Raw genomic sequence first — 15,515 nt, forward strand, 5'->3', positions numbered from 1 at the left:
GTCTCACGAACTGGGAGGAGTCTCACGAACTGGGAGGAGTCTCAGGGGCTGGGAGGAGTCTCACGGACTGGGAGGAGTCTCACGAACTGGGAGGAGTCTCACGAACTGGGAGGAGTCTCACGAACTGGGAGGAGTCTCACGAGATGGGAGGAGTCTCACGAACTGGGAGGAGTCTCACTACCTGTGAGGAGTCTCACGAACTGGGAGGAGTCTCACGAGATGGGAGGAGTCTCACGGACTGGGAGGAGTCTCACTGGCTGGGAGGAGTCTCACGAACTGGGAGGAGTCTCACGAGATGGGAGGAGTCTCACGGACTGGGAGGAGTCTCACTGGCTGGGAGGAGTCTCACGAACTGGGAGGAGTCTCACGATCTGTGAGGAGTCTCACGAGCTGAGGGAAGTCTCAATGGCTGGGAGGAGACTCGTGGTCTGGGAGGAGTCTCACGAACTGGGAGGAGTCTCACGAACTGGGAGGAGTCTCACGAACTGGGAGGAGTCTCAGGGGCTGGGAGGAGTCTCACGGACTGGGAGGAGTCTCACGGGCTGGGAGGAGTCTCACGAACTGGGAGGAGTCTCACGATCTGGGAGGAGTCTCAGGGGCTGGGAGGAGTCTCACGAACTGGGAGGAGTCTCACGAACTGGGAGGAGTCTCACGAACTGGGAGAAGTCTCAGGGGCTGGGAGGAGTCTCACGGGCTGGGAGGAGTCTCACGGGCTGAGAGGAGTCTCACGAGATGGGAGGAGTCTCACGAGATGGGAGGAGTCTCACGAACTGGGAGGAGTCTCACGAACTGGGAAGAGTCTCACGAACTGGGAGGAGTCTCACGGGCTGGGAGGAGTCTCACGAACTGGGAGGAGCTTTTATTTAAAGCTTTCGTGACTGCAGGGATTCATATTCTTGGTTCTTTCGGTAATATCACGTAGAAGGGAAATAATAAAATATTATAAATATAAAAATATAAAAATTCTCACGACGTTTCGACTGCAACACAAGCAATCATCATCAGGTGTGAAATCCACAGCAAAGAAAATGTTCTTGCACACCTGATGATGATTGCTTGTGTTGCAGTCGAAACGTCGTGAAAATAATTTTTTTATAGTTTTATATTTATATTATTTTATTATTTCCCTTCTACGTGACTTTACCGAAAGAACCAAGAATATGGAGGAGTCTAACGCATGGGAGGAGTCCCATGGGAAGAGCGGGAAGCACGCGTGCAGTGCGTGTGGCGTTAATACCGCAGGTGCACGAATAACAAGAACTCCACACATTGGTCAATAACACTTCCTTGAAAATTAATACTTGTAGTATTGTATATAATAGGCGACGTTTCGGGCAATGACCCTTCTACATAGCACATGAGCCAGAGAGATAAAGTGGGTGAGAGTTAAGGACTGCGCTTTCACACCATGTTGACAGTCGCACGTGTAACACACGCATATCACACACGCACTGGCCTTTAATCCACTGCTGGATGAGGGCTTCTTCACCCTGTGCAAGTCGTGGGGGCCATTTGGCCAGACTTAAGCACATTGATCTCGTTACCTTTTTCGCGACATTAATTTCAACGAGTACCGGTAACGTCATCATCCCTCTCGCGACATTTTTTTGGCGGATAAGTGGAATTCATCGACACATTCATCTTGTTCGCGATGTGTTTTTTTTTCGCAGATCAATTTAGTTCATCCTCGGCATCACCCCAGACAAAAGGATTTTCACTTTATTTTAAGTTTTACGTTACTGGAATGGTATTAATATCTGTGGCATCAAATAGGTACGAAAAACTGATAATATAATTGTCCCAGCAATAATTTAAACATCACTTTTATGGGTACTGAGATTGTAATTTTGGGGAGACCTTCATCCAGCAGTGGATTTATCATGGCTGATGATGATATTTTTTGTGCTCCACAAATTATCTCAGTAGAGGTAGTGGGGTTTTGTTACATGTTATTCAATAATTAGGTCTTCACACAAGTGGCTGGTCTGCGTTGAATATTTACAGCATGTATGTACAACATAAAAACTCAACGTGCTGGCGATATTTATAAAATACTCTTTAATTTGTACTAAAAGCACGAACATGTTCATAAATTACATTATATCTCACTTATGGTTGTTAAAAGTGATCATTCCTGGCAATAGCACTGGAGTGCTGCGGGCAGACCCAGACGGGAGATTGCGAGTCTGTTCACGGTCAACTTTTGGATCATCCGTCGGCAGATGGTTTGCAGGGATGGAACTGGATTCACACAGACAAAGACACACACCACGGCCAGTCATGCGACAGTGCATGTGCAATTATCATGCTCTTAAGCTTGTACAGACTACAGGTTATTAAGTGCAAATATAAGTCCTTTATTTACTAAACATGAAGGGATTCTCAAACAAGCATACAAAATATTTGGAATATTGCTGCAAATATAAGAATACACTTTATTTAATTGTGCCAGTGTGTGTTTAACAGCTGAATGTTTATTACGTGATTTTATACCCAGCTGCTTGACTCTGCGGTCGGGACGGTTGACTCATAAACCACAGGGTTAAGGGTTCACATCCTGATCTGGAATCCACTTTTCCCACAGTCCCTCAATGGAATAGTTTTATATTGCCCATGAGATACATCTGCAGCCCTGAAATTGGTTGTTCATGCCACTACTGACAGATGGGCCTCCACTATTTTAAGCCTAATTATCCACGCTGGCCAAATGTCTTGCGAATGGTGGGAGTATCCACACTTTGTACCCATTTATACTGCTGCGAGGGGGAAACACAAAACCAGTTCAAATATCACTCGCTACTGACGTTGGTTATGGCGATACAACCCAAAAAGAAATGGGAGAATAATCAAATCATATTTCTTGAGGTTGTTTCATGGCGTTGAGTGGAGGCGAAATGTTTAGCACTCTTCTCTAAGGACCCGTCGCCTTGAGTTCGAATCCTGGCCATGGGTAACACCAGCGGCGAGTGATCTGAACCATTCCCGGGAGCTGTACAGCACAAATGTAAGAACCTCCACGGTAGCATGAATGAATGTTGGTAGGGAGCACACACCGGCGTACTCCACGTGCAGGACTGTGACGGCGCGCGTGCAGCCAAACACGTCCACCACCGCGAAGATGGGGGTGTGTGTGGGGATCCCTCGCGCAAAGACGCCGAGATCACGGCCATTCACGAGCAGGTGCATGACGCCTTCCTCTAATGACAAGCACACAGAGAGAGCCCAGTGAAAAATATACGTGCAGTAGAAGTTCGCGTATCCAACCGTCAAATAAACGCTCTGGCCAATCAACCACCGACAGCCAGTGCAGAGCTTGTGCACGGTGCAACTGTAATATTCTACAGATGTTCACAAATCTGACCCTTTTAACATTTTAACCTTATGGCGGTACCCCGGAGTACCATCGTACCCCGGCTCTCATATGATGTCCGTGGTGCAGTCACTTTTAGTCTGTTGATGGTCGGCGATGCGGCAATCGACTCGTCTCGAGCTGTACGCGATGCACCACTACGGTGCGTACGCGAGTGTTCAGGGTTTCAGCGCAATCATCCTCGCTGCGTTTCGTCACTGAGAAGTAGCACTGATTTCGGATTGATTGGTACCCCAAGTCGCGGAGTTAAGTACACCCCTAGAAAAAATAGTGTCCCAGAAATAAAATATTTAATTGCCTCGGCCATTTTGTATTATTTGGTACCCCGGGGTACCGCCATAAGGATCATTTATCCCTCTATACGGTACCTCAGCACCGAGTGAATGAGATATGCGACTCTGGACTGTAACCTCTGTCCAAGTCAATTAAATAAGGATGTGTGTGAAATTTCTATTTGTTCGTAGCACTGTGATAATGTGTGCATATATATAGGTATTTTTGTCGATTCATGGACAGCATAGGGTAAACAACGTCGAAGATCATGATAGGTGGCAAGAGTTCTAGATAGAAACGTGAAAAATCAAGTTGTGATAGGTGGGATGTGTGCAGGATGGAGGAGAGCAGCTTTTCAAGATGAAGCGTTGGAGTGGTACCCAGTGGTACCATAGGAAAAGCTAAAGCTGGATGGTGGGGGTTATTGTAAGAGCAAACCTTTAAGGGCAGGTGTAGACTTTACGAGCACAGGATCTAGCAGAAGGAAACGATATTGGGGTATGGTGGCATCAACGGAATTTTGCTACAATGTCCTCTCGACAAAAAACAGATAAGTATATAGCTTGGGCATTGCTCGTGCACGTATGTCAATTGTATTCGTGACAATTGTCACACTTGGCATCTTACACTTCGTAGTGTTGACACGTGATTTGTGTAGACCTCGTGTCCATGGTAGACTGATGCATGGGGATTGACTGTCAAATGCCACATCCTGCTGCCCACAGAATAATTAGAACAGCAACAGTGTTTTGGAAAGGAGTTTTTATTTAGTTATGTTCAGGTAACCTTACCCCAAGTTTTGTCTTACTTGAGTCCAGTTTTTTCAGGTGGACATTTATTGATAGTTATGATTAAGGTGCCATGCGTACACTTGTGTTTGGTGTGTGTACATAACTTGTGTGTACATCAATAAGGTATGTCACTTACGCTCTTTGTCACCGTATCTTCCTTCCAATATTCGCCAGATCACGCCAATACGAGTCCCACGTGCTGTCGTTGACAAGATGTGAGTCTTCATGACAGGAAGAGTGGTGGAGAAGCGAAAGCGGAATGAGAGAAACAGGAAGGAAAATACTTTTTTTATATAAAAAATACAATTTACAGAAACATGACGGTAAAATACTTTAAGTTCGTCATTTTGTAAAACATCACACATAACACCGGCCACCCCCTGCCAATAGTCTGACACTTCATTCCTGAAATGATCATTCATGCTTTCATTAATTTATTTGCTTGGATCAGGGCCACGCAACTGTCTGCCACAATGGTAGTTGTTATCAGATCAATCCAGTGCACCTCGTGTTTTAATCCCATTGCAAATGCACTGCATTTACGAACTGACCCTGGACTTGGCATCCCCAAAATTGACTCGGCCTAAAAAAACAGCCTTGTGTGTTGAGGTCATGTATATCAGGACTGGGGAGACAAAGATGGCTGGGGATGGTGCTGGCCACAATCACCCCTTAGTCTGGCTTTAATAACTTTACAACTGTGACTCATCACTCGTGATGCATACTCCAACAGTTGCACGGTTAAACAAAGTATCCTTGTCTGTGCGTGTCATTCTCTTCAACATGTTTTTCGATGCATTAATAATGCCACGCTTGTGTCCCCATAACCGGTCTAGTTTGCCAAAGCATATTTGTGCCATGACATCATTATGCAAAGCTGAAAGCCAACATGGTGTGCCCAGCCCGCCGATCGTGTCCAAGTGCAAACCCCTCAGTGCCCACTTAAAAGTTTGCACGAAAACAAATAAGAATGAAGCAGAAAGGACAAGCTGCCAGTTTTTGGCCGTTTGGAAATGTCCAGTTCCAGCAGGTACAAGTTTCGCTAGACATGGAATGTACAAAATGCTCAATGATCATGGTAAAGAAACAGCTAAAAAGAAGACGATCCTGGGCATTCACGAGCAGGTGCATGACGCCTTCCTCTAAAGGCAGGCACAGAGAGAGCCCAGCGAAAAATTGCACGTAGAGAAGAACGTCACGTATCCAACCCATCATGTTATACATTTTTTTTTCAGCAGCAGAACGTGCTGGTGTCGTGTAAGCACACTCCTACACTGGCCTTGTTGCACATCGGTAATTGAACAGCTACCCTGTTGCTGGTGTAAATATTGGCCATGGTGGCTCAAATATAGTAACATGCTTTGTTATGTCCTCCCACGTGTGCAATTACTGCTCACAGTCGAGAACGTATAATTAAAATATTTGGTGTCAGCAATTGTGCTGTAGCAATCAGCTTCTTGTGTAAGCACAACTGTAAGCCACCAAATGTTGGTTTTGCATGAAGATGCAATTGTGTGCAGTAGTTAAAAAAAATGCTCTGTTAAGTTGTAAAACAATGTCACAACCGGTGTATAATTTAGGAACATTCGAGTCCGCTTAATCTTTTTTATTAGCACTATTTTGAACCTATATACGCAGACCTATCACACAGACATATCCAGTATCGCACATATGACTTGAAACCTACGCATTTGGCACGATATATATTTATCGTGCGTGCCACGTTGTCCACTGGCAGCAGCCATCATCACATATTTCACAAGTGTGAGAATCACTGCTTTTTATCACTGATAAATTCCTATAGACGTGTGGGCATGTTATTCGATTTTCAGGTTTTGGATTACTTCATCGGATTGTGGATGAATCCGTAATATCTGAAAACATTATTTTAGATTATCTGAAAAAAAGTTATTTGAGTTGATTAAAAATATTACTTCGCTTCCACGATGCTGTGTTTGCGTATTTTCCCAGCAAAACTAGTGTCACATGGCATCGGGTAACATCAATTTGTTACCAGTAACACAAAGCAAATATGTATCATTTTACGTCAATCACACCACATTTTTTTTTAAGTGTCAGAGCTGGAATAGGCCAAATTAAGTGAAGTTAACATGATGGATTGTGTGCAGTCATTGGTGACCACGCTGAGAATATCAACTTGCTGCACATGAGAATCCATTTTAATCACAGATGCTTGCTTGGATTCCAGCTCAGAATCTTACCAGTGCCAGCTTATGGCTCTTGACCCCTAAGTCACCCAGTCACCGCCCGATGCTGTACTCTAAGCATTACGTGCTCTGTGTATAGTCGTGTTGAATACAAGACTGAATGTGTTATGTGTTTAAACACAGACCTATGTGCCTACATTCGAGTGGCCACATCCCAACATAGTTTACTCCGCAGCATCACTCTGTGCGTAGGAATAGTGTGGAATAATTGAGCGAGTGGTGTGTTTAAAAATATACTCGCGCTCCTGTGTAAAACGTCACCTTGAAAAGTGGATCCAATAAGTGGCTGTAGCGGCCCACTCTGCTCCGACCAACCAAGGAGTCCCTTACGATCACATGATTGCCAACCTTCACAATGTCTCCTTCTCCGTCACTCTCGCTGAAATTACACACAGCTTTATAAATAAACACTCCATTAACTCAGTACTAGTGCAGTCGTGTTGCAAAGCCACTGCTAGTTGAAAGCGGGTAGATGAAGCTGAAGAGCTTGCTCTGTGTTCCATGCCTCTGACCAGACATCAACAATAAATGTTGTCTCGTGCGCACCACGCAAGGCATGACCACAACATGGCATGGAGCATGCCGTGCCAATGGCCTGAAAAAAGAGTACAATTTTACATGGAAAAACATACTTTCGTCATAATTGTTTTATTCATATTTTACCCATGATTTTCCAAAATAGCAAAATGTCATATAAAGCTATGACAGTGCTGCACATAGACTATCTTGCAGAGGTGTGGACTCGAGTCATGTGACTTGGACTCGAGTCAGACTCGAGTCATGAATTTGATGACTTGCGACTCGACTTGGACTTGCATAACAATGACTTTGTCCCACCTATGAGATGTGGACTCGAGTCATGTGACTTGGACTCGAGTCATGAATTTGATGACTTGCGACTCGACTTGGACTTGCATAACAATGACTTTGTCCCACCTCTGCTATCTTTTACAGTAATGCAGAACTACAAACTCACACGTTGGTGGCAGAAGATTCTAAGTAAGGGTCTCAGTAACTGTGCAGACTTCTTAAGCCGGCTGTACGGTATGCAACGTGCAACATTCCCTCTTAATGTAGTAACCTACTAATACAGCGTCATGTACGTGCGTGTCTTGCCAGGCACGCTGCAGAGAAGCTCATGGAAACTCCAGTGTGGGTTCAGGTATGGGGGGTGGTGGCCCTGTGTGGACGCCGCATTTTTCTGTCTGCTACAGCAAAGGTGTGTATGGAGTTTTTTTTAACAGGAAATAAACTTCTGCTTTGTGAACCTGCTCAAGAGACACAACACGATCAAAGGGGTCAAGGCTTTGGGCATCTGCATCGATTCACCCATTAAAATCCATTATTGCGCTCACAATCAATGCACGAGCATCAATGAACATTACATTCGTGTGCATTACTCACGACCCGCACAGCGTGGGGAGGCATTCATCTAGCAGTGGATATAGAAAAGGGGCTGTACATGATGTAACATATATGTCACCCCCCCCCCCCCCCCACAGCCACTAGAGACACGAATGCAAGTGCTCCACAGTCAGCGGTTACAAAAAAAACAGTTATTGAATGGAATCAAAAACAATTAATCGGCCACAAGGGGGCGATTCGTTACAGGTGGATGAGGGTTACCACCTCCGAGGCACAAAAATATGAGGTCATATTATGGGAACAAAAATACCGTATCTTACAACAATTGTAAGTGTATCTTACAAGTGGGAAGAACTACATCCAAATGCATTGTCTTGACCAGTGCATGGTTATGCATGCGATTAACAAAAAGCAAGACTTTAACATCCGCAGCACACTTACAAATCACACCAGGACAGCTACCACGTCATTCGGACGTCCTGGCAAAAACCCCGACAGGTGGCAACGCCAGGGTGGATGATGTCGCTGTGCACAAGGTGGTTACCCTAGCAGTGCGTCTGCCTCTCTCTGCGCTCCCAGCCCCGTGCTGATGGGCACCACCCACGTGCCCCCCAGGGCCTCCATCTCGGGAGAGGCGTGCGGGGGGACGGGGATCGGCAGTGCGGGGCCGTGCATGCCGTGCCTGCTGTGGGTGCACTGCCGGGTGCCACTCTGCTCTGCTGAGCCGGAAGGGAGACACACACACACGGAGAGAGTAGTCACTGTGGTGGAGGGAGACGGTGCTAAACGAGCATTAAAATAGAATGAACGAAATGTAACGTTCATTCATGATCGGTTTATCTTGGGTTAGATCGTGTATGAGGTCAATTTGAGCTCTAACCTCCCACCATACGACAGGGCCCAACAAATCAAGTTGTCATGTGAACAAAGGTAGCTATTGATTTAGTTTTTCAGCAAACCGGTCCGTTGAAAAGCAAGTAAGATTTAGACAATTGCATACATTTCACTGGAGATTACACCCAGCTTCGTTAGGCGTTAAACAAGAGCTCAGATCTCACGTGGTCTTGCTGTAATTATAAATATAACGTTGACATAATGAAGTACTGCACCATGAATGCGGTGACCTACGTTACATTTCTGGTTAACATGAGTGGCAAGTCGGGTCGTCACCTATCCTGAATTACCCAGAATCACCCTCTTTTCGACGTAGTACCTCACACCAACATTTCATCACCAAGAGTGGACTTCATGTTTTACTGCGTTAGTCGACGTATGCTAAGAGAACGACGCAATGAAATCCACAGACTAAGACTTTCCGAATATTTTAGTTTGCCCTCAACGAGACTAAAATACAAACATATTGTCAGGAAATGAACACTGCTCACCTGAACCCACGGGACATCCCAGACCATCGCTTCCTCCGGGACACAAACGCGTGAGTCCCACGCGGAGGTGTCCACACCATCCCGTCTCCTTCTGAGACAACTCCACGAGAAACACGCGGCCTGCGTCACGGCACGCGATGAACACACAGAGAACACGCGCACACACACAACGTCCCACAATCCCACACACACCACGCGTCAAGAGCAGCATGCGGCATGGGGGCCGTCCATAAATGACGTCACGCGATTTTGGACGGTTTTTGACCCCCCCCCCCCAATCGTCACACGGCAGAGGTGGGACAAAGTCATTGTTATGCAAGTCCAAGTCGAGTCGCAAGTCATCAAATTCATGACTCGAGTCTGACTCGAGTCCAAGTCACATGACTCGAGTCCACATCTCATAGGTGGGACAAAGTCATTGTTATGCAAGTCCAAGTCGAGTCGCAAGTCATCAAATTCATGACTCGAGTCTGACTCGAGTCCAAGTCACATGACTCGAGTCCACACCTCTGTCACACGGCGTCACAAAAGTCAGACCCCCCCTCAAATATGACGTCACAAAGCTCTGCCCCCCCCCCCAAATAAAACATGCTTCAAATCGCTTTAAACTATTGTTATTGTAGTGCGTATTTAATGTGGCGCTGCACTCTGATGTTGTAGGAGAAAACATTTATTAAAAAGTCTATTTAATTAAGTAGAACGTGTTGTCTATATTTATTTAGAGTTGCGCATTTTGATGTGACGTCACATTTCTCAAACTCCCCCCCCCCCCTCGTCACACATCGTCACGAATGTCCCCCAAACCAGGTGCGTGACGTCATTTATGGACGGCCCCATGCAGACAATGGGACATTCCGTAAACCAGGAATAAAAACTATGCATGGATTCTATAATGCGCGGATCTCATGATTTCCCTCCAACACGCGTTTATCCTCGAATAATCATGGCAGAAAGGCGCACAGGAAGCAACATGTCCATGAGTCACGATGAGACCTCGTGGATCACTGCTAGCAAAGGATCTCCGCTAGAGGGAGCTCTCGAAATAGGTACATGGACTGTGCTTTAGCCGCAGACTCTTCCACGCTGAGGAGTTGTTGACATTCGTAAAATATAAAATATTATTAAGTGCATCACCGTGGATAACAGGAGTTCCACTGGAATAAATCTGTAAACTCAAACAATAATATTACACTTCAACAATAATAACCATCATTTACAGTCCTTGAATGCAACCCTCTCCATGACCCCCTCCCCCCCTTCCAAAACTGTCAATGAAAACTCGAGGGGTCATGGGGGGCGGCAAGGGTCATGAGTTTGTGGGGGCTGGAAAATATCCCATGCCAAATGAAGCCCTGGTGATAACACTGTGAAACAAAAACAATTGTTGCTGGGTAGTGTATATTCCTAATTGCTTATGCCTCAAAAGTACAGAAAATGACTATTACATTATCCCCCACAAACTTTGCTTTTGTGACCAGGACAGAGATATTTAGAATCTTGATTTGATCTTGATTTGAAGCTATGGTGACGTTTCGATCGCAACACAAGCGTCCGTCATCAGGTGGGAAAGCGTGGTCTGCTGTTGAGGCAGACTGTTTTAAAAAGGTTTGAAATGGGTGTAGCCCAAGGGTCATAAATAAGTGGCCGGGGCTAGTGATGTTAATGTGAAGTGTCTATGTTAATGTGAGAGATTAGCAGTTGTGTCGCATCATGCTAATTTCTCAAATTAACATAGCCACTTCCGTGCCCTCGTCGAGGAGGCCGCTCTCCTATCTTACAGTTACATGCTAATTTATCACATTAACATCACTAGCCCCGGTCACTTCTTTATGACCCTTGGGCTACACTCATTTCAAACCTTTTTAAAACAGTCTGCCTCAGCAGCAGACCATGCTTTCTCACCTGATGACGGACGCTTGTGTTGCGCCCGAAACGTCGTGATTTATTTGATTTTATACCTACGTGACTTTACCAAAAGAACCAAAGAGTATGACATTTCTGAAATTTACCTATTTTCAATGGGAAAACGTGTGCATTCGTGTATTTCGTTCACATAAAGTCCTGGTCACAAAAGCAAAGTTTGTGGGTAATAATAGCCATTTTCTATCCTTTTAGGCATAAGCAATGAAAAAAAAATTAACCCGTAAAAACAAAGTTTTTCACTCTAAATCCTCTGGCTTGAGATGGCTGCCACCTATGGGTCAGATTATTGTCTGCCAGCATTAAGCAATTGGTAATTAAATATTTTTTTAAAATTCCCTAAACAGTGTAAAATTTTGGAAAAAATTTTTCACGAAAATTAATTGTCACGCACAACGAGTCTGTGTGGAAAATGTCAGCTCGATTGGATCACGGGAAGTGGGTTAAAAAAACGACCGAAAGCTTTGCATGGTCGTAAGCAAGCAAGCACGCAAGCACGCAAGCAAGCGAACTTAATATAATTTTTTTTAAAAATAACACTTATTACCCAGGAATAAAAATTGTGTTACATAGTGTAATCATACTGGACGTCTGTGAGAAACTCCTGGACGTCTGCGAAAGAAGTGCTCATATGATTCCTCCAGTAAGAGACGTTCAGATCCTGATACAGCTCCGTGGACTGCCCCTTCTCCACCCATCGACGCACCTGGGGGAAGAGGCTGAGCGCTCATGCAGACCGCGTCCCCGAAACTGCGGACACGTGTTGCGTGCGTCCGCGTAGAATCCATGTGCATATTCCCTCCGTGCACCACGTGGAACTTCTCATACGCAAAGTCTTCGCAGTCGTCTTCGTCGTCAACATCGCTGCTGCTGCCGCCAGTGATAGCACTGGTTGCCATTCAAAGTTGACTCGGGCTTTCAATAAATACACACTCCCTTTACTTTGGCAGCGTGATGCGTGTGTGTTTATATATAACCCGGCGTCAAGTATATATAAAACACTGCATTCGTAAATGAACAACCAATACAGTGGTAGTAAGAGAGTATAGTGTGTGCGTTGTCACTGCAAATAACGTGCGAAAATCGTGGTGTATATATCCGTGCCAAGCACACGCATCTACTACTACTACCGCCCTGCGTAGTGCAGCCAGCGCAATGCTGTCCCTTTAAGTTGTGTATATATAGCGAGCACACCACTTGCATGTGCCCTCTTTTGGAAGGCTAGTGATTGGCGGTAGCAGCTGTTATCTCGTGTGCGTGACCACGCGGATAATGATGGCTAGAGAGTATTTATGGAACACTTTACACACATCACACACACACCATTTCGCTACCCGGTTTTTTTGTATTGTGTCGAAGATGAAAACACGTGTTTTGTCTCGTGTTGTAAGTGTAATCTTTAAATCGTGTTTTTTTTCAAACAATTGTAGATATACTGCATTTCAAGGGTGCAGCGTACTACGTTGTTCAATACGTATGCAGTAAGAATAGCTTAATGCCAGAGTGCTGTACTTAGGACGTTGTAATAACATGATTTTGTTCATACATACTTTTTCAACTGCATCAGTGCGTTCAGGTTCGCTGTTGCGCTTCATAATGGTTCAGTTGAAGTCTAACACAAGCCTGCATCTTCTGCTATTAGTTGCTTTTCATTGTAGTCTTCCGAATGAAACGTATCTCTCCTACTTATCGCTCCATTCTCCCACAACCATGACCAAAATTCAGGCCAGTGTAGAGGCTACCTCCACACTATCTCAAGATCACAATTTTACAAAGGTCTCAAGATCACCAATGATTTGCAGAAAGCTACAAAGCTGGCTGTTGAAGATATAATTCAAACGATTAAGATAAGTAAGCAAAACTCAACACGTCCGACGATAAATGGGCTTGGGCAGGACAAGTCCCTACAAGTGATGACGGTCGATGGAGTGACAGAAAAATGAATAACAATGTGAATAGAGAGAGGACCTGCATCAACGAGACGGAGCGATGCACTTGCCTCGTGTGCAGGTGCACCTCTGAACCGTGAGAGATGGAGACAACTTGGAAAGGCCTTCATCCAACAGTGGATTGATCATGACTGATGATGATGATAATGGATGCATGCATCCATCGTGTGTGCATCCATCATCAATCCTGCGGTCTTTTAGCGCTCCAAAATTGCAAGACCGAGGCTTAACTTCAAGATGCCCATCCATGCCCGAGTGCCGTGGATCACGCACATAAGGAGCCTCATACCACGCTCGCACGACGACTTAAAAGTGAGCCCGGTCTGGTGTACGAACTGGTTAAGTTGGATCAGCCCGGAATCTCACAGCAGCTTTTCTCAAACAAGCCAGCACCAACAGGGTTGTTTCACCGGTTATGCTGGGCCACGTACCCGGGCCACCCTCACAACCTAATGCTAATAATAGGGGTTTCCCCCTTTTTCTGGCAACAAAACTGAAACCTTTTACAAGGAATCATGTGTACATTAACCAGAATATTTGTGGTCAAAATGCAAACAAAAAATACACTGATAATATATGCATTGTCCTTGAAACTGATTGGTCCACACCAGAGACGGCTTTCTTTTGAGCCTCGACCCAATTGGTGCTAGACCAGAGGACACCAAAAGGCGTACAGCTCAAAGACAATGAATGCACTATGAAAGTAATGAGGGCTCGGGGTAAGCATCTACATAATTTGCCAGTATCAAAGTACTGTATAATATTATGGTTTTTCCCCTTTTTTTCTGGCAACAAAACTGAAACCTGTTTACAACCTGATGCTGTTATAGGGTCAACACGGGATGGAGAAAGGTGTGCTCATTCCAGTTACAAAAGTAATATATTATTTTTTCATACAGCAGAACCTCATTTCAACCATACGTGTACTGTAAATCTTGTTTAAAATTATCACGAATGGTTCCCGGCAGCTGTGGAAGAATGGCAGGGATGGTGGGGGAAAGGGTGAGAGGAGGCTGAAGTCAAAGAACCACGTGGTGGATCTTTAAAGCATTCTCGTGGCAATACTGCGCTGATGCAGAGATGGCCCAGTATGGCTTGTTCGTCTGATTCATAGCCGTGGAAAGGCATCATCAGTGTATATTTAGTTACGTATAAACCAATGCAAGATCAGCAAACTACGCACAGGAAATAACCAAAACTCACGTCTCGTTCTTGGTGGGCAACATCACCCGGTCTTAATTGCCTTTACTTCATGCGAATATCTCAGACATGGACCCTTATATCCATGCCGTTAAGACATAGATCACTGGATTTCTCATACGTGGGGAAATGTCAACTCGGCTTATTCGAATCAAGATGTAGTTGAGTAACTTACCGTTATTTACAACAACAACAACAAAACTGTTTGTTTTGTAATATCCAACGGTCAGCACTAATGAAGACGTTGGAACGGCTGTCACTGTTGCAGGTAGTTGCTGTGTAATGTGCACCAGGCAGCCACTCGAGGCGCCACATTCACCACATACCCACAATGGCAACACGCAGCTCATGTCTGTTGTTGTTCACAATGACATCGGGACCCCGAATCGTGGTCGTCGATTTCCCGTGGCGTCATTCGCGGAACGAGCGTGGGGCAGGCAGGCAGGCGAGGTGCCTTTGGCCCCACCTGGTGGCCAAAGCTACGAGTTGGGGCCCCCTTGACAACCTCCGTGAGATATGTTTTCAACAACAGTGTAAACGATTGTGAGTGTTGTGGATTTGCTCTCGAACACACCGGTGTGCTGTACTAGTAACGAATTGGCATGTTCTGTTTACGTGACAAACCTTACTAATTGGCTGTGTCGGGTGGTGGCGGGTTTAACGACACATTTATATATTTACGCGATCTAACCCAAAACAAACCTGTATTATGGATAATATTGGTCGCGAAAGCCGACGTGTTAAACAGTGTAAATTAACACGAACTAATTTAAAACGCGGTTCACATGTATTTATATAGCCGAGGTGCCACCGTGCGAGACAACTAAAATATTAGGGCCACCACCTGAGCTGATAATGCAGTCACTACGCCACTGGGTGCAGTGAAAACTGAACATGAAAAATATACTTTCTCGGGGTGTATAGATATCCTCCAAAATAATGAGATAAGCTGTAATGATAAAATAATAATCATTGATACAGTGATTATAATCGACCAGAAATGGCAGTGCCGTACAGTATAATAAATCATAGCC

At 45.1% G+C, this 15,515-nt stretch overlaps 1 protein-coding gene across 1 annotated transcript; it reads right to left on the reverse strand.

Annotated features, from left to right (window-relative positions):
- Positions 1-2,039: 2,039 nt before the first annotated feature.
- NEURL2 (neuralized E3 ubiquitin protein ligase 2) lies at positions 2,040-12,486 on the reverse strand. The gene is made up of 7 exons (XM_078595906.1): positions 12,039-12,486; positions 9,413-9,532; positions 8,572-8,743; positions 6,924-7,041; positions 4,571-4,655; positions 3,054-3,197; positions 2,040-2,241 (listed from the first exon to the last, which is right to left on the reverse strand). The coding sequence occupies exons 1-7, from the start codon at positions 12,229-12,231 to the stop codon at positions 2,129-2,131; spliced, it is 945 nt and encodes a 314-aa protein (XP_078452032.1). The 5' UTR covers positions 12,232-12,486; the 3' UTR covers positions 2,040-2,128.
- Positions 12,487-15,515: the final 3,029 nt, after the last annotated feature.

Source organism: Lampetra planeri, chromosome 7 (genome assembly GCF_965212315.1).
Source record: "Lampetra planeri chromosome 7, kcLamPlan1.2.h2, whole genome shotgun sequence".
NCBI lineage: Eukaryota > Metazoa > Chordata > Hyperoartia > Petromyzontiformes > Petromyzontidae > Lampetra > Lampetra planeri.